A 24,592-nucleotide genomic window follows, 5' to 3' on the forward strand; every position below is an offset into this window, starting at 1 on the left:
CAAGGCCCTAAGCAAATCAATAGTTGGGGATGTAGTGCAGTGGTAAAACACCTCAGGGTACAATCCCTGGTAAAACACATAAAAAACTACCCAGAGCAAACTGAGGAAGGAATTTCATTGCTTCAAGTCCTATAATCTAAAAATCCCATAAGCTTTGATATCTGATTCTAAGGAAACAGAATTTAAAAACCTATTTTGTGTGACTTGAGGCCTGGAGAAGCCTTCTTCAGAAACAACTCAATGCACACTAAAGTCTTATGAACGTGGGACACTCCTAACATAACACATTTATCATCCACTGTTCCACCTGGGACAGATCTGGTTTTTTTTTTTTATTTAAAAAAGCTTTTGTGAGCCAGGTGTGTGCTCATGCCTGTAATCCTAGCTACTTGAAAGGCTGAGGTAGGGAGGCCAGACTGGGCAACTTAGTAAGACCCTGCCTTAAAAATTAAAATGGTCTGGGGACATAGCTCAGTGATAGAGGAGGGTTGAAATTAGGAATTTCAACTTGTAGTATCAAAGCCTAGACCTTAAAGGATTACAAACATAAATGTGTAAGTTCCATAATATTTGGGATAAAGGATTCTCAACTCTGGGAATCCTATCATTTTTTGTTAGTCCCATATCAGTACTTCCTTTACTTGTAGCTTGTCTGGTAGGGCCTTAGCCCCGAGACCCAAGCTTCAGAGGCCCCAGCTGGCCTTCTTCACCATGCCCCTACCTCTGAGCAAGAAATCTGCCAGGTCTGGGAGCCTTGACTACCCCATTCCCCAAATCTTCAAATTTCAGGACCCTGGAATTCCCTGCCCAAACATCCTGAGCCTGCTTCCTGGGATAAGTGGGTCTCTTCACTTGGTCTGCCTTGGTAAGATACATCAGGCTTCCCATGTGAGCAATCACAGGCCATGAGTGGTGGGAGGCAGGCAAGTTGCCTAGGGATGTTCAGGGCTGGGGCATCCCCATATGTGAGTGCCAAGCCCTCATGGTGCAGGATGGAGACGACTGTGAGGAGTAAAGAGAATCAGGCTCCCCCATGCAATTCTCCATACCAATACATTATTTTTTCTAGGTAGGAGGACATAAAATATTTAGCAGTCTATTAGTTGGATTTATACTTTTTTTTTTTTTTGGTACTAGGGATTGAAACCAGTGGTGCTTTACCACTGAGCCACATCCCCTGCCCTTTTAATTTTTGTCTTTTGAGACAGGGTCTCACTAAGGGGCCTTGCTAATTTACTGAGGCCTTGAACTTGTGATCCTCCTGTTTCAGCCTCCTGAGTCATTTCCTCATATAAAGTGGGAGGGTCCCCACTTCATTTTTGCCCCATTCCCACAAAATGCGTTATACCCATTTCACTAAATATTTAACAACTCTAAATCAGCTTAAGTTTTTATTTTTTCTCCCAAAATGAACTTGTGCCCATAGATAATTGAATAAAACTAGTTACAAAGACTGGAAGGTAAAACAATGAAAGAGCATTATTGTCGAGACACACAACTAAACCAGTCAGGGTCACTCCAGGTGAACTGGGCTGGCATGAAATAATCACACAGAGACAGAGAAATACCTTTTTTCTTTGGGTTCTGTAACAGCTCCTCTGTTCCAGCTCCCACAAAGGAAGCAAGGCAGGCAAGAAAGAGAAACAGCACACTTTAAACCCGGTTTTACTGGGAAGAAGCCATTCAAATGAGGCAAGGGGTCAGGTTTCAGGGGATTGAGTCAAGCTTCATGATGTCTTGCAGGTCAGCAGGTTGACTGACATCTTGGAAGGCCATGCCCATCTCATGTGCAGTGGGATGATCAAAAGCAGAGCAAGCAAAAGGCCACAAATAGGTGCACAGCCCAGACAGAGCTGCATGGTCAGTCCAGTCCACTTTCTGCACTCAAAATGCTCACAGCTCGGGGCTGGGGATGTGGCTCAAGCAGTAGCGCGCTCGCCATGTGGCCCGGTTCGATCCTCAGCACCACATACCAACAAAGATGTTGTGTCCGCCGAAAACTAATAAATAAATAAATAAATAAATAAAATATTAAAAATTCTCTCTCCCTCTCTCTTTAAAAAAAAAAAAGCTGCTTAAAACAAACAAACAAACAAACAAACACATACACAGCCCATTTCTGGCTTGTCACATCTCCACATTCCCATCATTCAAAGCTAGGGGGCGCTCAGCTCCTATGTGGCAGCTCCCAGCACATAGTAATTTTGTTGGTCATTTATTTCTACTTCAAAGATGTTTTCTAATTTAAAGATGTTTTGACAGGATTTTATTTGAAGAGATTAAAAGAAAGGTCAGGTACTATTTACTAAGCCTCTTCTGTAGCAAAAAGTGCCAAATATTTGAAGCAGTGTCATTTTAACTTTCTTTGGTAGCTTTATGAAAACAGTTCAATTATCACTTCACTTTAGAGATTAGGAAATGGTCAATGAATTGGGCTGGAACTCAGAGAAAAGGGGCCTAACAGGCTCAGAGAGGAACTAAATGGAAAGTTTCTTTCTCTACAGCCATGGGTTTGCATATGGAACACATCTGCTTCCCTAGACTTCAAGCAGTTAATGCTGAAGGTCAGTCATCTGCAAGAAATCAAGACCACAGGGTCTCAGGGAGAATATTCTCAAAGTGGGTGGTGAGAGTGGGGGTGTGTTCTTGCAACATTGATAGGGCATCATAATCAACTTTTAATGAGAGAAGACTCAGGCAAAAATAAAGGTTCTGCCCTTAGAAGCATTGTCTTGCAACTTATGAATGCCCCATCACAATTTATGTAGGTGAAAAACTTGTTTCTGATTATCTGAATTTTAAATTCATTCTGTCTTATATGTAAACACAATTTGTGGGGGCACTGTTTTATAATTTTCTTTCTTTTGGTACTGGGGATTGAACCCAGGGGCACTCTACCATTGAATTACATCCCTAGCCCTTTTTATTTTTTGAGACAGGTTCTGGCTAAGTTGCTTAGGGCCTCCTTAAGTTCCTGAGGCTGGTCTTGAACTTTTAATTCTCCTATCTTAGCCTCAAGAATTGTTGGGATTACAGGTATGTGCCACTGCACCTGCTACTCTGAATTTTCTAGGAATACAACAAGCAGATAAGTAGAACAAAGATCAATTTTGGAAGTCCCTTTCAAAAACTATATCACCAATATCAACATCTGTAGCTATTACATCCATCATGGTCATATATATGTATTTATTTATTCTTTTTTTGTATATATTTTTAGATGTCACTTACAAAGAAGTCAGCAATATTCAATTGAATAGTTTTATTTATTCAAACTCATCTATAAGTAGACGTAAGCACCTCATTTTGCCTTTCCATGTTGCAATACACAAGTATTTTCATATTGAAATACATCACGGTCCTGGGGATTTATTTATTCGCAATACTCGGCATTGAACCACTGAGCCATATACCCAGTTCTTTTTATTTTTTATTTTGAGGCAAAAAATCTCACTAAGTGGACTAGCCTGGCCTCAAATCTGCGATCCTCCTGTCTCAGCCTTCCGAGTCAGTAAGATTATAGGTGTCTGTCACCATGCCCGGCAGAAATATATATTATTTTATGATAAACGCCCCGCCCCCCTTCTCTCTCTCTCCCTCCCTTGCTCTCTTTTTCCAGGAGTGGGGACTGAACCCAGGGTTGACTTACCACTGAGCTACATCCACAGCCCTCTTTTCATTTTTTATTTTCAGACAGCGTCTTGCCAAGTTGTCCAGGATGCCCTGCCTCGCTATCTTCTGCTTTATCCGGCAATTTTTCATACTGAGTTCTAAAACTGTGTGGTGCTTCGTCCATTGCCAGGCTCAGGGAGGAAAGGTAACCCCAAACCAATATTTATGCGAAGGGGGCGTTCCTGACCGAGTTGGCCCCGCCCCACGCCGCGCACAGCGCCTCCAGCCGCACTCAACATGGCGACAGCGCTGTTCCACCAGGGCGCTTGAGCAGCGCGCAGGCGTCATATTCCACTCCAGTCATGGCGGCCCCGGGACCGGCGGTAGGCAGCGGGACTGTGGAGACGTGCGGTCTGGACCAGATTCTGGAAGCGTTGAAATTGCTGTTGAGCCCGGGAGGTGAGAAGACGCATCTCGACACCGGGCTGGGACCGGAACTCTTAGGGCCGCCACTTTTCCAGCGCTTCCTTGTTCCCTCAGCGTGCGCCCCTCAGGCTTTCTCGGGACCCTGCTGCTGAGGGGATTTGGGCATTGTCCAGGTTCTTTTCAAACTTGGGGAGACTGAGGCTCAAGGAGGGCATGGGAGCTGTCCAAGACTGTTATTAGCAACATCTTTTGAGGGCTTCTCCGCTCCAGGCACTTTTAAGCGCCCGGGGTCCATTATTTCATTCTGCACCTCTCAGGGGCGGGCGCTGAGGAAACAGAGGGATTCAGGCGCCCAGAGGTGGCATGTGAGGTCCTAATCGCTTGAGGGCCCGGGGCCTGGTGTAGACGCTAGAGATTTGTACAGAATGCCATGGAGTCCCGAAATGGGAAGCGGTGAAGTTTGAAGTTTGAGGGGTTTGGGGGAGAGTAAACTGAGGTTTCCAATTTGGTAGGAGGGATTTACAGTCACATTGAACCTTCTGTGCTGAGTTAACAAGATCTTCCCAATTTAGAATCTGGAGATACCTTGGCAAGAGTTGAGCCTCGCACTCTTTTACCACTGAGGCCAGGTGGTCGCGTTTGGAAGTCATTAAGTAACCCCAAATTCATGGGGTCCAGCGGGGCGCTGTGGCGCACGCCTGTCATTCCTGTCAATTTATAGAGATCCTGTCTCTCTCTCTCTATCAAATTAGAAGACTATCTCATCGATTTTTTAGTTTTAGGTGGACACTATTTTTTAGTTGTAGATGGGCACAATATATTTATTTTTATGTGGTGCCGAGGACCGGACCCAGTACCTCACACTTGCATGGCAAGTGCTCCACCACTGAGCCCCAGCCCCACGATATCTTTGTTTTACATTTATGTGGTGCTGAGGATCGAACCCAGTGCCTCGAGCATGCTAGGCGATGGCTCTACCACTGAGCCACAACCCCAGCCCTATCTCATCCTCTTCTTGGACTAAGGCAGATTATTGAATATGAAACCTCTGGTACTGTCTGGAGCTTTGGAACTTTGGGAAAGGACTTAAGAAATAGAACCCTGGTAGGAGGGCACTGTGGCACAGGTGATTTCAACTGAGGCAAAGGGATGGAAAATATAAGTCCAGCCTGGGCAAGTTAGCCTGAACTTGTCTCAAAGTTAAATTTTTAAAAAGGATGGGTGGGTAGCTGGTCGGGGTAGTGTAGGCCTGTAATCCCAGTGGGCCTGGGAGGCCAAAGCAGCAGGGTTTGAAGTTCAAAGCCATCCTCAGCAACAGCGGGCGCTGGGCAACTCAGTGAGATCCTGTCTCTAAGTAAAATAATACAAAAAAGGGCTGGGGATGTGGCTCAGTGATTGAGGGCACCTCAGTTCAATCCTTAGTATTCCCCTCACCCAAAAAAAGGATGGGGGTGTAACTCAGAGGTAGAACACTTTTCTAGTATGTGCCTAGGCTCTGGGTTCAATTCACAGTATCACTCACACAAAAAAGAAATAAAAGCAGCAATAGAGCCCTGCTCATAATTGAAATATATATAGTGGGGGAAAGGATTTTAGGATTAGTAAGGTAAAGGCACATGAAAGTCCATAAGATGATGTTCTCAGTCACAATATTTTTTAAGATGATGTGTGTGTGTGTGTGTGTGTGTGTGTGTGTGTATTTATTTTGGTTATAGATGGACAAAAAAACTTATTTATTTATTTATTGTATGGTGCTGAGGCCTCACACATGCTAGGCAAACACTCTACCACTGAGCCACAACCCCAACCCCTCAGTCACAGTATTTGACCTAAAATTGCAACAGCTGCAAACATTAACACTATGCTAATGGGAGCAGGATGAGGTGCCATATACCTGTAATCCCAGCTATTTGGGAGTCTGAGGCAGGAGGCACAAGTTCAAAGTCAGCCCCAGCAATTTGGTGAGGCCCTAAGCAATTTAGGGAGTCTTTATCTCAAAATAAAAAATAAAAAGGGCTGGGGTTATGGCTCAGTGGTTAAATGCCCCTGGGTTCAATCCCTGGTCATAACAACAACCATACTAATGGTAACTGAGAAGAAGTTATTAATAATAGTAAATGAGTGCTAAGTGCCACTCTCCATAGTATGCTGTTTATGTATATATCATTTAATCTTCACAACAGTCCCATCATAGAGGTATTACTTGTGCTCTATATTTATTTATTTATTTTTTTAAAGAGAGAGTGAGTGAGAGAGAGAGAGAGAGAGAGAATTTTTTTAATATTTTAGTTCTCGGCGGACACAACATCTTTGTATGTGGTGCTGAGGATCGAACCTGGGCCGCACGCATGCCAGGCGAGTGCGCTACCGCTTGACCCACATCCCCAGCCCTGTCTGTGCTCTATATTTATAAATGAAGGAACTAAGGCTCAGGTACATTGGAAATTGCCCAACGTAAAACTAAGAAGTGGCAGAGCTAGGATTTGAATTTAGGTTTCTTCCACTAAAACATGGTAAACATACTATATTGCCCTCCAAGTTAGAGTCAAACTGCAAAATATACTTTAATTTGCTAAAGGAGAGATCACTTGTTTAGCAACTGTAGTTATATTCAGTACCATTGAGAAGAAGGTTAGATAAGCAGAAACTTGGAAGTAGTCATCTATCACAAAACACATATAACTTCATTTACAGAAGGCCCTTCTAATCTCTAAGGCTGTGTGGTGAAGTTGTATATGCATATTCATTTGACTTATTTCTATTTGAAAAAGAATAAGTTCTGTGGTAAGATCATATTATTTTGTATATATAATCTATTATATGTTGTGTAAACCTGCCTTCTGTTCTCTTTCATTTAATATTTTGTACTGGGATTGAACCCAGGGTCTTGTGCATGCTAAGCACATGTTCTACCACTGAGCTCTTTTTTTCTTTTTTTCTTTTTTTTTTTTAATATTTATTTTCAGTTTTTGGTGGGCACAGCATCTTTATTTTATTTTTATGTGGTGCCAAGGATGGAACCCAGTGCCCCACGCATGCCAGGAGAGCGCGTTACCGCTTGAGCCACATCCTCAGCCTTGAGCTGTTTTTTTTCTTATCCTATTAGCTGCTAAGGGAATTTAGAAATACCTATACATAATAAGAATGGCCCTGATGAACATAGGGTCTTGAGGAGATAGGAAGAAAGTATTGGTTGAAATTATATACAACTGAATTAAACATTTTTCATCTGTCTACCTATTTTGATCACTATCTTTGAAGTAATATTTACAACGAGTCAATTTATATTCTTTCTTCAGTCCTTTCGGAATACAAAAATAGGAGCTGGGGTTGTGGCTCAGTGGTGGAGCGCTTGCCTAGCATGTGTGAGGTACTGGTTTTGAGCCTCAGCACCACATAATAAATAAATAAATACATAAAGATAGTGTGTGTGTGTATATGTGTGTGTGAATATATATATATATATATATATATATATATATATATATGTATGTATAAACACAGTGTGCTGTCTGCATCTTGTCTATTTGGGGAGATTTCCAACACGGCAGGATAACAAGTGGTCAATGGGTGGCATATGTAACAACAACTGAATGGAGAAGTTATGTGTGGATGAGACTTAAGAATCATAGAAGAAAGAGGAATTGAGGCTGGATTCCAATTAGACGAAAAGAAGGAAAACATCCAACAAGGTTTTACTTTTGACCTTCAAAAGTTCTGTTACTTTAAGCATTTTCTATTCCGCTGCCTTTCGTGTGTGTTTGTGTGTGTGTGTGTGTGTGTGTGTGTGTGTGTGTGTGAGAGAGAGAGAGAGAGAGAGAGAGAGAGAGAGAGAGAGAGAGAGAGAATGTTTGTATTTGTAGTACTGGGGTTTAAACCCAGGGATGCCTTACCACTGAGCTACATCCCAGTCTTTAATTTTTTATATATTTTTTTAATAATTTTGATATAGGGTCTTGCCAAATTGCCCAGGCTAGCCTTGAACTTGTGATCCTTAGCACTCAGCCTTCCAAGTTACTAGGATTAAAGGTGTACCCAGTTTAGTGTATTTTATCAACCATGGAACAAATAAGGATATCTCCACCTCCATTGTTATGAATTGTGTTAAGCAGAATTTGAAGACTGTTAATATTAGTGAAATTTAGTTTATAAAAAGTAAAGGCCAAACCTGGAGTGGTGGTATAGGCCTGTAATCCCAGTGACTAAGGAGGCTGAGATAGAAGGAATGAAAGTTCAAGGCTAGCCTCAGCAACTTAGTGAGGCCCTAAGCAACTTAGTGAGACTCTGTCTCAAAATAAAAAATAAAAAGGGGTGGGGATGTGGCTCAATGGTAGAGCGCCCTGAGTTTAATCCCTAGAATCTATCAATCTGTTGGTGAATTAAAAAAAATGTTGAGGGCTTTAAAGAGCTTTTATGTGGTATATATGTGTCAACGTTTACTGCACTAAAAATTAATTTTTAATTAAGAAATACCTTTAAAATGTTTATTTAAAAGTAACAATAAACCCTTTACATATTAACACAATGAATTTGGGGAGGGGGTGGTGAGCCACATCCCCAGCCCTATTTTGTATTTTATTTAGAGACAGGGTCTCACTGAGTTGCTTAGCGCCTTACTGTTGCTGAGGCTGGCTTTGAACTTTCGATTCTCCTGCCTTAGCCTCCCGAGCTGCTGGGATTGTAGTACTGGGGATTAAACCTAGGGATGCATTACCACTGAGCTACATCCCAGCTCAATAATGACATTTTAAATGAAAAATGACTAGAGGGAAGAGCATCATTGTTTTGTTTTGTTTTAATATTTGATGTGTGGCTTATTAGAATATTTTTTTTTTTAAAGATTGAATCCTCAGCCTTACATGTGCTAGGCAAGCACTCTACCTCGAAGCTACATCCCCAGCCTACAGCTGTGTGTGTGTGTGTGTGTGTGTGTGTGTGTGAGAGAGAGAGAGAGAGATAGATATGCTGGGGATTGAACTCAGAGTCTTGTTCATGAAGGCAAGTGCTTCATCATCAGGCTCCAGCCCCCACCCTTTTAAAAAAAAATTAATTTTGAGATAATCTCTCTAAATTGCCCAGTCTGATCTTGAACTTGCCATCTTCCTGTCTCAACCTCCCAAGTAGCTGGAATTACAGGGGTATGCTGGCACAGCTGGATTTTTTTAAATATGTGTTTTTTAGTTATAGGTGGACACAATATCTTTATTTTATTTTTATGTGGTGCTGAGGATTGAACCTAGTGCCTTGCACATGCTAGGTGAGTGCTCTACCTCTGAGCCAAAACCCCAGCCCCTGGCACTGCTAGATTTTTATGTCTGCTCCATTCAGTCAATCCTGATTGTTTTGGTTGAAGTAAGTGACAGATCCCTGAGACTCACATAGCTATGTAGTTGAAAAAAAGGGAGGGATTTCAATCACATTTTCAGATAGTTGTTTATATTTTTCCTGTATAATATACTAAAACTCAACAAGATGTTTTCTTACCAGTATAGACTCTGAACTCATATTAATGGGCTTTTCATCCTTTGTGAAATCATATAATGTCATAACAAGATAGTTTTTTTTTTTTTTTTTTTTTGTGGTGCTGGGAATTGATCCCAGGCCTTTACACATGCAAGTATTGTACCGCTGAGCCATACCCCCAGCTCTTTATGAAATAGTTTTGACTTTGAAGACCCCCTGAGGGAATTTTTGGAACCCTCTCAAACCCACACTGAAAACCACTCCTTTAAGGGAGTGCTTCCATTTATTTTCAAGGACCATAGATTTCATTTTCATCACCAGTAGAGGGCAGAAAAGACTACTTTATTAAGAGGCTCTTGGATCATACTTAAGTAAGAGCTTTTGTTTCAAATCACCTTCTTTGTGTCCCATGTTTGGGTTCAAAGATCTTATAAAGTCACAGGAAGTCATATAGAGATAGGTTAGTGATTTAATGTTTAGTGGCAAGAAGCCATGAGAGCATCCATTTCCTTTTTGGGTATGTATGAACTAAAGGAATCAGATTTTTTAAAAAAATATATTTATTTTTTAGTTGTACACATTATCATCTTTATTTTATTTATTTTTATGTGGTGCTGAGGAATGAACCCAGGCCTTGCACATGCTAGGCAAGCGCTCTACCACTGAGCCACAACCCCAGCCCGAGGAATCAGATTTTTTAAAAAAATTTTTTTGAGTTGTAGTTGGACACAGTTCCTTTATTTTATTTGTTTATTTTTATGTGGTGCTGAGGTTTGAACCCAATGCCTCACATGTGCTAGGCAAGTACTCTACCACTGAACCATAACCTCAGCCCAAGGAATCAGATTTTAAAACTAGTGGATTAGAACACTAACTCTGGACAGCTCTAGAGAAATATTCTTATTATTCTGGTTCTCATTGTTTTGAAAGGACAATGGTAATGGGGATGTAGCTCTGTGGTAGAGTGCTTGCCTAACATGCACTAGGTTTGATCTCCAGCACTGTAATGAAAAAAAAAAATGTAAGAACAATGTTGTTTTATTTATTTATTAGGCACTGGGGATTGAACCCAAGGATGTTTTACTTCTGAGCCACATTCCAGTCCTTTTAATTTTTATTTTGAGATAGGGTCTTAGCTAAGTTGCTGAGGCTGGCCTTGAACTTGTTATCCTCCTGCCTCAGTCTCCTGAGTTGCTGAGATTATAGGTGTGTGCTGTCCCACACAACTAGATTTTATTTTTTACATCATCCTTAGGTCTATAGAAAATATGAGCAGGAAGTAGAGAGAGTTCTCATACTCCTTTCTCCACCCCAATCCTAATTTCCCCTATTATTAACATTAGTGTGGTATGTGTGTTATAATTGATTAACATATCTTGACATATTTTTATTAACTAAAATCCATAATTTGCTTTAGAGTTCTCAGTTGGTAGTATACAGTTCTATGAACTTGAACAAATATATAATGTCTGTATATACTATTATAATACTGTACGAAATTATTTTGTGTGTGTGTGTGTGTGTTTGGTACTGGGTATTAGACTCAGAAGGGGATTGAAACCAGAGGTGCTTTATCGCTGAGTGAGCTACATCCCCAGTTCTTTTTATTTCTTCTTCTTCTTCTTTTTTTTTTTTTTTTTTTTTTTATATACTGGGGATTGAACTCAGGGGTATTCAACCACTGAACCACATCCCCAGTCCTATTTTTGTATTTTATTTAGAGACAAGGTCTCACTGAGTTGCTTAGTGCCTCACAGTTGCTGATGCTGGCTTTGAAATCACAATTCTCCTGTCTCAGGCTCCCAAGCCGCTGGGATTACAGGCGTGTATCACTGTGGCCTGCATCTATTTATTTCATTTTTGAGACAGGGTCTTGCTGAGTTGCCGAGGATCTCAAATTTATGATCTTCCTGCCTCAGCCTCCTGAGACATTGGAATTATGGGTATGTGCCATCACGCGAAGGCAGGATTATTTTTAAGAATGGTTTCACCTCCCTAAAAATCCATGTTCCATCTGTTTGTTTGTTTTATTTTGTTTTGTTTCTTACTTCCAGTCTCCTGGGTAGGGTGCTAAGGCATTCCACACAGAAGGAAGTATAATTTATTTTCCCTGCATATAACATATAATCTCCTTTTTTTTTTTTTTTTTAATTTCAAAAGGATCAGGCTCAAGTTCCTTACAGATTACAAAACATGATATCTTATTGGCTACTTTAAAATCTAATCTGTCTGCCTTGGAGGATAAACTTCTGAAGGATCCTCAGTGGAAGAAATTGAAACTACTAAGAGATGAAATTGTTAATAAGGCAGAATGGCCACAAAACTCTGTGGACATCACTTGGAGTTTTACCTCTCAAGCCTTGTTGTTGCTGTTGTGCTTGAAGGAAACCATGATCCGCCTCGCAGCTGCCTTCAATCCAGGTAAACCCAACCCTAGGACTCCAGAAGTCGCTCCTGCCTTAAGCCCCGATACACTTAGTATCTCACAACAGAAGATGGTCCAGTCCGTTTTACAATTTGTAGTCATTTTGGGTGTCTGTCCCTATCTGATGCCTGGTGTTGGAGTTCCTTTGAGATATAGGACTGAGTTTGGTGCCGTTGTTCAAGACATCGTGCGTTTGGATGTTGCTCCCCATGCAACCCAGAGACTGTATACCAGCTGCAAGGCCCTCCTCAGTGTTGGGCAGCACACATCTCTCGGGAGCTTGATTTTCTGCCGCCACTTTGGGGATATCGCAGCAGGTCTATGCCAGCTGGGATTCTGCCCAACCAAAAAACCACTAACAGCCATGGAAGAGGTAAACATACCTTGAGAGATGGAGAGAGAGAATATGTGTGTTTGGGTCTGGTTGTTACAAAAGATAACTCTTAGTTCTTTGAAACGGGCCCATTGAAAGATCTGGAGTTCCTATTGAATGCCAAAGGATAGAGAGTGGGTAAATGCATCTTTTTTGGGAGGCAGGGGGTTGAAGGGCTTCATTTGTCAACATAGGAATTAGTCAGAAACTGTTAAGATATAAATGAAGCAGGGATCAGGGTGGCCTATATTCTGGTGATCCTAAGCTGCCACAGCCAGGTTGCTCCATGCCCTCACTTCTCTTTCATGTGTCTGTGTCACCCTCATACTTGTTCCTTTCCTGTTTATTCACTTTTTTCTGTGTTTATAATCATTTGCCGAAAAGCCACTATTATCCAAGAAGTGGCCCAAAATTATGAACTCCCTTAATGCCTCAACAGAGCCCTGTACTCTTTACTTTAGGGCAGTGCATCTCAACAATTCTAGCAGTGCCTACAGCCTACATTTCCCTGAGATGGAGCACCTGGGTCAACAGGTCTGTGTGCTATTTCTGAGGCTAACTGGTGTGGCAGGAGACAGAAAAGAAAAGGGAAACCAAGAACCAAGTAGGAAAGGGGATAAGAATTGACAGAGGGGAAACCTGGTGAATGTACATTGTAAAGCTGGAAAAAGTTCCACCAATAGCTGCTGCTCTGAGTAGCCCTCACATCGTAGTGTATTACATGTAATAGGCAAGACCTTGACTGTTTCACTGTGGGTGCTAATTACCAAAGGGAGACTATACTGTTGGGACTCAGATGTGCCTCAGAATAGAACCTCTGTTTACTGTCCAAGTTCTGAATGAGTTGAAAACACTAGCTAACAAAATAAGAGAGATGAAAAGTAAAAAATATTACCTCTGGGCTGGGTATATATCTCAGTAGTAGAGTGGTTACTTAGCATGCCTAATGTTTGTCTAACATCCCTGGGTTTAATCCTAAGTACAGAAAGAAAGGAAAGAAAGAGAGAACATTCCAGAAAAACATCACCTCTGTTGCTTATAAAGACAGTTGAAGGAGATAACTTATTATGGAGACATTTCTTAATGATACACTCCAGAATTAGACATATTTACTATTTTCCAGTTTCAGCAGTGCTGGAAAACTACATTGCCTTCTGCCCTATGGCAGGGGGATTTGCCCCTGCTCAGCAAGACTGAGCAGAACAGAATGTGAACTCACTCTCACAAGATAGAAGAGGAGTGAGCTGAACAGTGCATATCAAAACTGGCTAGTGATTGAATGTATTCAGTAGTCACCAGTAAGATAAGCCATATCTCTTGCCTAGAAGGGGAGTGACTGGGGATGGAGAGAGGGCCAGGAGTGTTTTTGTAGACAGCTTCCTCCATGTGGAAGGAAGTCAAGAGGGGACAGAAGCCTTCCTTTCTCTCCATTTATAACAACCTTTGTTTGGTGTTGTAAAATATTATCTTGTATTTCCTGCCTGGTTTGTATTCCTCTAAAGCTGAGTCCATATTTTTTGTAGGTTTTAACTGAAGAGGAAAGGACTGTATCCAGGGGGGCCTTGAGAGACCTCTTGGATCAAGTGTATCAACCATTGGCTGTCCGTGAATTACTTATCCTCCAGGGAGGACCTCCCCAGGTATTTTCCTGGGTGAACTGTTAATGTGTGGTGTGCTATGTTCTCTTAGAAAATTAGATAATTTTAGTTACCTATTTAATGATCTTTTTTTTGTGTGTGTGTGGTGCTGGAGATTGTACATAGGAGGCAAGCACACTATCAGCTGAGCTATATCCCTAGCCCTTCATTGTTTTTTTTAAGATCGTCAAATGGTATTTATAAAACTCAGTGACAGATGGGCATGGTGGTACACATTTGTGATCCCAGTGACTCAGGAGGCTGAGGGAGGAAGATCACAAGTTTGAAATCAGCCTCAGCAATTTAGTGAGACTCTCAGCAATGTTGCAAGATCCTGTCTCAAAATAAAAAATCTGGGGATATAGCTCAGTGGTAAATTACCCTAACTTCAATCTCTAGTACAATAAAACAAAACAAAACTAAAAGATGTTGACCTTCGGAATAATATAAAATGCCTTTTCATTAGTGGAATCATGGATACTTTGCCAAGAATATTATGATCACTTTTTTAAGGCTATGGCAGTTTTTTTTTTAATATTTATTTTTTAGTTATAGGTGGACACACAATCTTTATTTTATTTTTATGTAGTGCTGAGGATCAAACCTAGGGCCTCGAAAGTGCTAGGTGGGCACTCTACCACTAAGCCACAACCCCAGCCCAGGCTATGGCAATTTTATGTAAAATATATTTTATTCATTCTGAAACTAGATCCTTTTTTTTTTTTTAAACTAAAATTTAACTGTTTACAGTGTATTCTTTTGGTAGAAGTATTTGGACATCTTATTCTTTGAATGGAGTTTTAGAAGTTAAGAAATTAAAACTAGAGCAATTATTGTTTCTATTTTTAACTCCTTTGTTTAAAACACAGACTAGTATCCGGGTGTGGAGGCAAGTGTGGAGGTGCATACCTGCAATCCCAGCAGCTGGGGGAGGCTGGTCACAAATTCAAGGCCAGTCCCAGCAACTTTGTGAGGTCCTAAGCAATTTAGTGAGACCCTGACTAAAAGTTAAAAATGTACTAGTATATAACTAGGCATAAGATAGTTTCTTTCTTGTTTTTTTAACTAATTTATCTGAAATGATTTAATTTGCTTTTAGTACCTAAATTTTAGTTTTGAAACTAGTTACATAAAGAGTGAAGAACCAAAGAAGCAGCTTGCAGGTAAGAACAACAGTCAACTGACCGTGTATCTCCAGTGACCCCATCTCATCCCTATAATGTTTTGGTAGCCTTCCACTGGGCCTCTGTGCCTCACGTACTGTTTCTGTGAATGAGTTCACAGTTTGCCAGATTAAACTAAACATGTTATAAGAACATCGTGAAAAGCAGAGGCCCTGGGATTAGGCACACTGGAATTCAACCCCAGCATGCAGGTGTATGAATTTGTAAACCTTTCCATTCCTTCTTAAGTCCTTTTTGAGATTTTGTGGGAGATACTTAATAAACTGCCTAGCACATCACAGCCCTCTTAATAAATGGTAGTTATTAATCCTCATTAAATAAAAGAGAGGACAAGCTAGTTATAATTTTTTTTTTTTTTTTTTTTTTACAGTGCTGGGGATTGAACCAAGGGTCTCACACAGGCTAGGCTACATCCCAAGACTAGGATTAAATATTTCTGTCACTAATTTTTTTTTTTAATTTTAATATTTATTTTATTTATTTTTTTTCCGGCTGACACAACATCTTTGTATGTGGTGCTGAGGATCGAACCCGGGCTGCATGCATGCCAGGCGAGCACGCTATTGCTTGAGCCACATCCCCAGCCCCTTCTGTCACTAATTTTGATGTTTATATAGTTAAGTGCAATTGTTGTCAGCAATATGGTTAACATTCTAGTCCAAAATGAAGAACACCAAGTCTGTTTTGTTCGTGATGGCTCCACAGATCTTTCGAAAATAGCCCTTGAAGAAATACAGCTTTTTCTAGAAACTGCTGGGTCATGGGAATCAGAGTATTCAAGATCATGCAGGCAAGGTCTGGCATGTTCCCTCACTATTGTAAACTGCCCTCTTAATGGCAAATAACATTCATAAGAATCTTCTTTGGAAGTTAGAGTTGATTGGAAGGACTACATTTAGAGATTGGTTATATTAATTTTGTATTCCCAAATTCTACGTACTAAACATTGATGTGTTTGTCATTTTCTGGGTTTGAAATTTCATTAATATATATATCACTGTATTTCTACTTTCTTAAAATTATTGCTGACCTGGTGATAGTAGCACATGCCTATAATCCCAGCGAATCAGGAGGCTGAGACAGGAAGATCATAAGTTTGAGGCCAGCCTCAGCAACTTAGCAGAATCCTGTCTCAAAAATAAAAAATAAAAGAAAGACTGGGGATATAACTCAGTGGTAAAGTGCTCCTGGGTTCAATCCCCAGTCCCAAAAAAGAAAATAAAAGTAATGCTAAAGGTTTTTGTAAAGGAGAGACTTGGTATTTTGTTTTATTTTAAGGAAAAAAATATTTTTTTAGTGCTGGGTAATCCCTAGATTTAATATCTAGGGCCTTGTACTTGCTAAGTATATGGTCTACCACTGAGCTTTATCCTTAGCCCCAAATGTTTTTGTTGTCAAATCTGTACAGTACACTGTTATCAGTATGACCCAGTACCTTTGAAAAAAGAGTCTATATACTATATCTGTTTCATTGATATTCACGATTCATATCTTCCTTTCCTTTTATCAGTCCTGCACAGATGTGAAGACACAGCTTAAATGTCGGGCCCCAGCTTGGCTTCGGCATCTGTGTGGGCAGCTGCTCTCAGAAAGATTAATGAGACCCAGTGGTGTTCAGGCAGTAGTCCAGGGCATTTTGGAAGGAGCAGGCGGTAAGAAATAGCATGTTTCTCTTTCTTTGCTATCCATTTCCTTTTGAGTCAGATTTGAGGTGAATCACTGGCCTCTAGTCTTTGCCTTTAAAATCTGACTGAGGGTTGGAGGTGTAGTGTAGTGGGGAGCATTTGCCTAATATGTATGAGGCCCTGGGTTTGAACCCCCAGCACTACAAAAAAGAAAAGAAAAGAAGTATTAGACTTTATCCAAGAGCATGCAGTTTGGAGAGCTGCTACAAGAAAATTAGAACCCTGTATTTCTGAACTTTTTCCTTCTACTGGTGCATGTATGTATTGCTGTTATCTAGTAATATCTTGTTTTTTTCTCATATTTGACATTTTTGATACTCTTCACTTTTTGTTTGTTTGTTTGCTTGTTTTGCAGTACTGGGGACTGAACCCAGGACCTCATAAATGCCAGGCAAGCCCTCTGCCATTGAGCTACATCCCCAGCTCTTTTTTTTTTTAATTTTGAGATGGGGTCTTGCTGAATTAATAAGGTTAGCCCTGAACCTGTGATGTTCCTGTCTCACCCTCCTGAGTAGCTGGGATTATAGGCGAGGGATACTGTGCCTGGCGCTTTTCACTTATCTATGCAAATCCAAATTTCCATCCAAATTTCCTTTTGCCTAAACTTCCTTTGACATTTCTTAGGTCTACTGGCAGTGAATTCTTTTAGCTTTTATTTTGTCTGAAAAAGTCTTTACTTCACTTTATGTTTTTTAAAATATCTTTTTAGTTGTTGATAGACCTTTATTTTATTATATATAGTGCTAAGAATCGAACCCAGTGCCTCACACGTGCCAGGCAAGTGCGCTACACCTGAGCCCCAGCCCCAGACCTCACCTTATTTTTGAAAGATATTTTGCTGGGTACAAAATTCTGGGTTTACTTTTTTTTTTTTTTTAATACTTTTCAAGGATGTCCCTGAGTTGTCTTCTGGTTTGTATGACTCCTGTTGAGAATTCTGCTGTCATTCTTTTTTATGTGTGTGCTGGAGATTGAACCCAGGAGTATTTTACCAGTGATCTATATCCATGGTCTTTTTTTGTTTTTTATTTTGAGATAGGGTCTCGCTAAGTTGCTGAGTCAGGCATCAAATTTTCAACCCTCCTGCCTCAGCCTCCTGAGTCTCTGGGATTACAGGAGTGTTACCACACCTGGCTTACTAAGCATGTTTTTAAGGTTTGGTCATGGTGTATCATGAATCAGTCATTTATTCCTTTATTTGTTTGTTTTTTGATGGTGCTGGAAGTTGAATTAAGGATGCTGTACCACTGAGTCACATCACCAGCCCTTTTTATTTTTTGTTTTTGTTTTTTTGTGGTGCTAGGGATTGAACCCTTGTGCATGAGAGGCAAATACTCTACCAACTGAGCTATATCCCTAGCCCTCTTTTTATTTTTCATTTTGAGACAGAATCTTGCTAAATTGCCAAGACTAGCCTATAACTTGCAATCCTCCTATCTCAGCCTCTGAGTCACTGGGATTACAGGTGTGCACCACTCTGCTAGCTTTGTCCTTTATTCATTTTTTATGACTGAATGATATTCCATTGTGTTGATATGCCTGGTAAATTTTTTTTCTTTTTCTTTCTTTCTTTTTTTTTTTTTTTTTTCTTGTGGGGGGTACTAGGGATTTAATCCAGGGGCACTTAGCCACTGAGCTACATTCCCAGCCTTTTTTTTTTTTTTTTAATTTTGAGACAGACTCTTGCTGAGTTGCTTAGACCTTGCTTAATTGCTGAAGCTGGCCTCAAATTTGTGATCCTTATGTCGCAGGCTCCCTAGTTGTTGGGATTGCAGGCATGTGCCACTTGTACCTGGCTTGACTGATAATTTGTGACTTGATGCTGTGTGTTTTTACTTTACGTAGTTAGGTGCTAGATTTTGTTGTATATCTTTGTTGGGTTTTATTCAGCGATACATTGAATTTGTTGGGATCTTTTTGATCCCTTTGTCCTGGCCTTTTTTTTTTTTTTTTTTTTTGGTGGTGCTGGGGTTTGAACCCAGGGCCTTGTAAGTGCTAGGCCAGTGCTCTAACCCTGAGGCATGTGCTCAGCTTGTGATCCTGGCTTTTCAACATTGTTAGTGTGATTCTAGAGCAAATTTTCAGTTAAGGTAATTTGACTTCATTACTAAGGCAATAAAACCTTCCTAGGACTCTATTTGATATCCTGTGTATTAGGAGGTCTTTCTATGCTGGTAAGTGGAAGCACAGATTTTTCTTACCCATTTATGAACTTGAGAACTATCACATTTACTTCTTTCTGTTGGTGCTTTCCTTGGCCTTGGGGTATTTTCCTCACCTACATATGCAAATCAAAGACTTGATAGAGGAGCCCTCTGACTATGTTTCTTTGACCCAGTGAACAGTTCATTTGGGCTACCCTTAATGGGCAAGGGCTGAAAATTTTCCCCAAGTAGTGAGTAATTATCAGGTTTGCCTAGTTTGCTTCTCTTCTCTCAGTGATCAGTGTCCTGGGCTGCCTGTTGTTCAGTTTCTAAAAACCACTGTTTATATATTTTTCCAGTATTATAATTGCTTAAGAATGGTTATAGTTTAAGTAAGTTTAAATGAAATACATATTCAGAGATAAACACTGAGAAGCTAGTATTCACATCACATGAATAATATTAGTACAGTGATTCAATGCTATTTTTTTTCCTCTGACTTTTCCAGAAGGAAAGTACAGCTGGGCATAGTGGAGCATGCTTGCAATTCTAATTGCCTAGGAGGCTGAGGCAGGAGGATTGCAAATTGGAGGCCAGCCCCTGCAATTTAGTGGGACCCTGTCTGAAAAAATAAAATAGGCCGGGGATGTAGTTCAGTGGTGGTAAGAGTGCCCCTGGGTTCAATCCTCAGTACCACCAAAAAAGAAGAAAGGGAGAGGAAGGGAGAGAAGGAGAAAGGAAAGAAAGAAAAGTACAGAGGGGCAGATTATCTTGCAGAAGAAATAAACAATTTCTTTTTTTTATTACTGGGGATTGAACCAGGGGTACTTAAACACTGAGCCATGTCCCCATCCCTTTTTATTTTTTATTTTGAGACAGGGTCTGAGTTGCTTAGGGCCTCCCTAAGTTGCTGGCTTTCAACTTGAGATCCTCCTGCCTCAGCCTCCTGAGTCTCTGGGAGAAATAAACATTTTCTAATAGAGAAAAGAAACACTCTTTATCCTAAATTTAATGCAGATTTGTCACATAGAACCTTACATAGGAAATTGCTGTGAATGTTTGACATCTCTCTCCATTGTGACAGCCGGAGCAGCTGGCGGAAGTGATGCTGAGGCAACAGCTGCTGACTGGAAGAAGTGTGACTTGATTGCAAAGATTCTGGCCGCATGTCCCCAGCAGTCTCTTTCACCAGAGAGTTACTACAGGAATATCTGTCCCCAGGTGAAGTGTCTTGTTTCTTTTGACCATTCCAGGACTATCTGCTTATTTACAGAAAAAAGGACACTTTTTTTTTTTTAAATACCGGGGCTTGAACCCAGTGGCACTTAATCACTGAGCCACATCCTGGCCCTTTTTATTGATTGATTGATTGGGTACCAGCGATTGAACTCAGGGCACTCAACCACTGAGTTACATCCCCAGCCCTGTTTTATATTTTATTTAGAGGCAGAGTCTCACTCAGTTGTTTAGCACCTTACTTTTGCTGAGGCTAGCTTTGAACTTGTGATTCTCCTGCCTTAGCCTCCAGAGCCGCTAGGATTATAAGCATGTGCCACAGTGCCTGGCTTATGTTTTGTTTTGAGATAGGGTCTCTCTAAGCTGATTAGAGCCTCACTAAGTTGCTAAGGCTGACTTTGAATTTTTGATCCTCCTGCCTCAGTCTCCTGAGTTGCTGGGATTATAGGCATGCGCCATTGTATCTGGCTAGAAAAAGGACTTTTAATGTTCCTCTGAAATTGAAGTAAGAGTATTATAATATTTAAGTTTTTTGTTAAGTTATGGAACTACTCAAAAAGTAAATAAAAACCTGTGGAAGAGAATGACCTAATTTTTTAGATTTAAGAATTCCTGGGGCTGGGGTTGTAGCTCATCGGCAGAGCACTCCCCTCTTACGTGTGAGACCCTGGGTTCGATCCTCAGCACCACATAAAAATAAATAAACAAAACAAAATAAAGATATTGTGCCCATATATAACTTAAAAAAAAAAAGAACTCCTTACCAGGGCCAAAGACATAGCTCACTGGTCAAGAACTTGCCTAGCTTGTATGAAGCCTTGGGTTTGATCCCCAGCACCCCCAAAACCAAACAAACATACCATTATTAAATGACTAGCTCAAATTGCTCTCAGAGCTAGAACCTGAAATAGTTTCATTATCCTTCTTTTTCTCTTTCTCCTGATGGTACTGGGGATCTAATCTAAGTAGAATGCCACTGAGCTACATCCCCAGCCCTTTTTATTATATTTTATTTTTCAGATACATAGATTTATGAAAGCAGATACACGTTCAAGGAAGAATGTGGGCTATCTCAAAGGAGAGATTTTTTGGGAATAAAGTAAGAAGAAAATATTTAAGAGAGAATGCAAGGCATTTCCAAAGAGAGAGTGAGCTGTTTTTTTATTTTGAAATAGGGTCTTATTAATTTGTTGAGTTTCCCCTAAAACTTGGAATCCTCTTTCCTCAGCTTCCTGAATTGCTGGGATAACAGTCCTGTTGCACTTCACCCAGAAGTGAATCTACATTTTATAAATTTGAAAAACTTATTAATAAACACCCAATCTTTTCAGCGCTTACACTCTTTGGTAGTGGATTGTTAAAGCCATTCTGTTAAGTCAGTGTTATCACTGCAACTTTCTTTTTTGGCTAAAGAAATAAATGTTTTTTTCCTCTTAATTACTGTCATGTTCCTTGCAAAGACCCTGATATTTGCTTTATGTGATTTTTTCTTGTAGATCTTGGATTTATTTCATTTTCAAGATAAATTGACAGTACAGCAATTTCAAAGAGTCGCTACCACTACCTTTATAACTATGTCGAGAGAACAGCCACAACTGGCAGCAAAGTATTTGTTTCAGCCAATGTTAGCTCCTCTTCATCGATGTTTGAATACAGCAGGTAAAGGAGAATGTCTGGTGGTTAGGTGTCTCTCTAAAAGGCCTTCTTCAAGCTGGGGATGTGACTCAAGCGGTAGTGCGCTCACCTGGCATGAGTGGGGCGCTGGGTTCGATCCTCAGCACCACGTAAATGTAAAATAAAGATGTTGTGTCCACCGAAAACTAAAAAAAAAGGCCTTCTTTAGTGGTTCAGACTTAAGTGATTTAGTTTTCCTTTTTTTTCCCTACGACTTTTTATTTTGAAAAATTCACAAAACTTCTAAAAAGTACATTGAACCACTCATATGCTTCACCAACTGTTCACATTTTGTTCACATTTGCTTCCTTCCTCTTTACACATGAATATAGTTTCTCTCAAAACTAATTTGAGAATTAGTTGTAGACATCATGACATACCCCCATAAATACTTAAGCATGTGTCTCTAAAGAAAAGTGTCAGTGTCTTTCATGACCACAATACTTGATGCCACTCAGGAAATTTAACACTGATAATACTATCAGTATTTTGTCCTGGACCTTGTTTATTTATTCAAGGAATATTTATTTGTGCCAAGCCTTCTTTGTGTGTTAAATTATATTTGCAACACCAGCTACATATTTTGTACATTCAATCTGTTGGTAAAAATAGGGACTAGATAAGAATATAACTGATCTTGTAGAGGAAAGAGACCATGGTATGGGAGGTGGGGGGGGGGGGGAATGCTGAGAAGTGATATTGGCCAAATTATATTGTTATATTGTGTGCATGTGTGAATACGTAAAAACAGATCCCATCAGTATGTACCATATAATGCACCAATTAAAAAATGAGGGGACAAAAAGAAAAAAGAATATGACTGGTCTTACATAGTTTTATCATTGCCATTGGAGAAATAGTCTATAGAATAAGGTTTCTTAATTTTGTATTTCATTTTGTTATTACATTGTTAGGACTATGTGGTAATTATGATGGATGCCATATATTGGTTCCACTTTTTATTTTTGTTTTTAATTTTAATTGGTTTGACAACAGAATGCATTAAAATTCATATTACACATATAGAGCACAATTTTTCATATCTCTGGTTGTACACAAAGTAGTCACATCCTTTGTGTCTTCATACATGTACTTAGAGTAATGATGACCATCTCATTCCATCGTCTTTCCTACCCCTATGCTCCCTCCTTTCCCCTCCCTTCCCTTTTCCCCTTTGCCCTATCTAGAGTTCATTTAATCCCCCCTGTCCCCTACCCCCTGCAGCATATAATGGATCACTATCCTTAAGACAGAGAAATCATTCAGCATTTGGCTTTTTGGGATTGGCTAATTTCACTTAGCATTATATTCTCAAGTTCCATCCATTTACCTGCAAATGTCATGATTTTATTCTCTTTTAATGTGGAATAATATTCTATTGTGTATATATACTACATTTTTTTTTATCCATTCATCTACTGAAGGGCATCTAGGTTGGTTCTACAGTTTAGCTATTATGAATTGTGCTGCTATAAACATTGATGTGGCTGTATCCCTGTAGTATGCTGTTTTTATGGTTCCATTTTTATCAGTTTTAATTTTTTTTTACATTAAAAAAATTGGGGGGACTGGGGTTGTGGCTCAGCGGTAGAGTGCTTGCCTAGCACGTGCAAGGTGCTGGGTTCGATCCTCAGCACCACATCAAAATAAAAATAAAATAAAGGTATTGTGTCCAACTACAACTAAAAAAATAATTTTTAAAAAATTGGAGGGCCTGGAGTTGTGGCTCAGTGGTAGAGCACTTGCCTGGCATGTGTGAGGCCCTGGGTTCAATCCTCAGCACCACATATAAATAAATAAAATAAAAGATCCATTGAAAACTAAAAAAAGATTTTAAAAAATTGGGTGGGGGGGGCTGGAGATGAACTTTAGTGTAGAGCACCTACTATGCATGTTTGAGGCCCTGGGTTCAATCCCCAGCACTGTAATTAGCAAACATCTTCTATTTTGGAAATCTTTTTTCGCCTTTTAAGTATTTTGATATCCAGATGCATTTCACAATTGCTGTTCATCTGAAAGCAATCACGATGTTGTCTTTGCCTACATGAGCATCAATGCTTGCAGAATGGATGTCAGTGATTTGGAAAAAAAAATTGTGAAGATAGTAGTAAAATGGAGGATTCAGGATTCATTCATTCATTCATTCAGTACTAGGGATTGAACCCAGGGGCACTCTACCACTGAGCTATACCCCTAGCCCTTTTTTAATTTTTATTGTGAGACAGGGTCTTGCTAAGTTTTAAAGGCTGGCCTTGAATTTATGATTCTCCTACCTCGGCCTCCTGAAGCACTGGAATTACAGCCATGAACCACTGTACCCGGCTCAAATGTTTTAAAATAGAGCCAGGCCTGGTGGAACCTTCCTTAATCCCAGCAATTCCAGAGACTGAGGCAGGAGGATTGCAAGTTCAAGGAAAGCCTCTTCAATTTAGTGAGACTCTGTCTCAAAATAAAAACTGAAAAAGGGCTTGGGGTGTGGCTCAGTGGTAGACTGCCCCTGGGTTCAATCCCTAGTTCCAAAAAAAAGAAAAAAAAAGCTGTTTAAAGGGAAATCTTTGAACACATAATTAGAGTGATTGTATAATGAACTCCTGTGTGCCTGTCACCTTTATACAACTATTCAACTCTCTGCCATTTTCATTTCATTTAATCCCCAATTTTTCATTCAATAAATTTTAAAATTAAAATTGTGATATGAAATAATAAGTTAACTGACAGTTTTTCTTTCTTAGT

General features: G+C 40.0%; 1 protein-coding gene across 3 annotated transcripts in view; it reads left to right on the plus strand.

Annotated features, from left to right (window-relative positions):
- Window positions 1-3,922: 3,922 nt before the first annotated feature.
- Tango6 (transport and golgi organization 6 homolog) overlaps window positions 3,923-24,592 on the plus strand; it is a 175,273-nt gene continuing 154,603 nt past the window's right edge. For all 3 annotated transcript variants that reach the window (XM_077105808.1, XM_077105807.1, XM_077105809.1), the window contains exons 1-6: window positions 3,923-4,071; window positions 11,662-12,299; window positions 13,823-13,939; window positions 16,631-16,772; window positions 20,034-20,170; window positions 21,682-21,844. In XM_077105808.1, coding sequence (XP_076961923.1) covers window positions 3,975-4,071; window positions 11,662-12,299; window positions 13,823-13,939; window positions 16,631-16,772; window positions 20,034-20,170; window positions 21,682-21,844 — 1,294 coding nt within the window. In that variant the 5' untranslated portion in view covers window positions 3,923-3,974. The remainder of the gene's footprint in view (window positions 4,072-11,661; window positions 12,300-13,822; window positions 13,940-16,630; window positions 16,773-20,033; window positions 20,171-21,681; window positions 21,845-24,592) is intronic.

This window comes from Callospermophilus lateralis, chromosome 18 (genome assembly GCF_048772815.1).
Source record: "Callospermophilus lateralis isolate mCalLat2 chromosome 18, mCalLat2.hap1, whole genome shotgun sequence".
NCBI lineage: Eukaryota > Metazoa > Chordata > Mammalia > Rodentia > Sciuridae > Callospermophilus > Callospermophilus lateralis.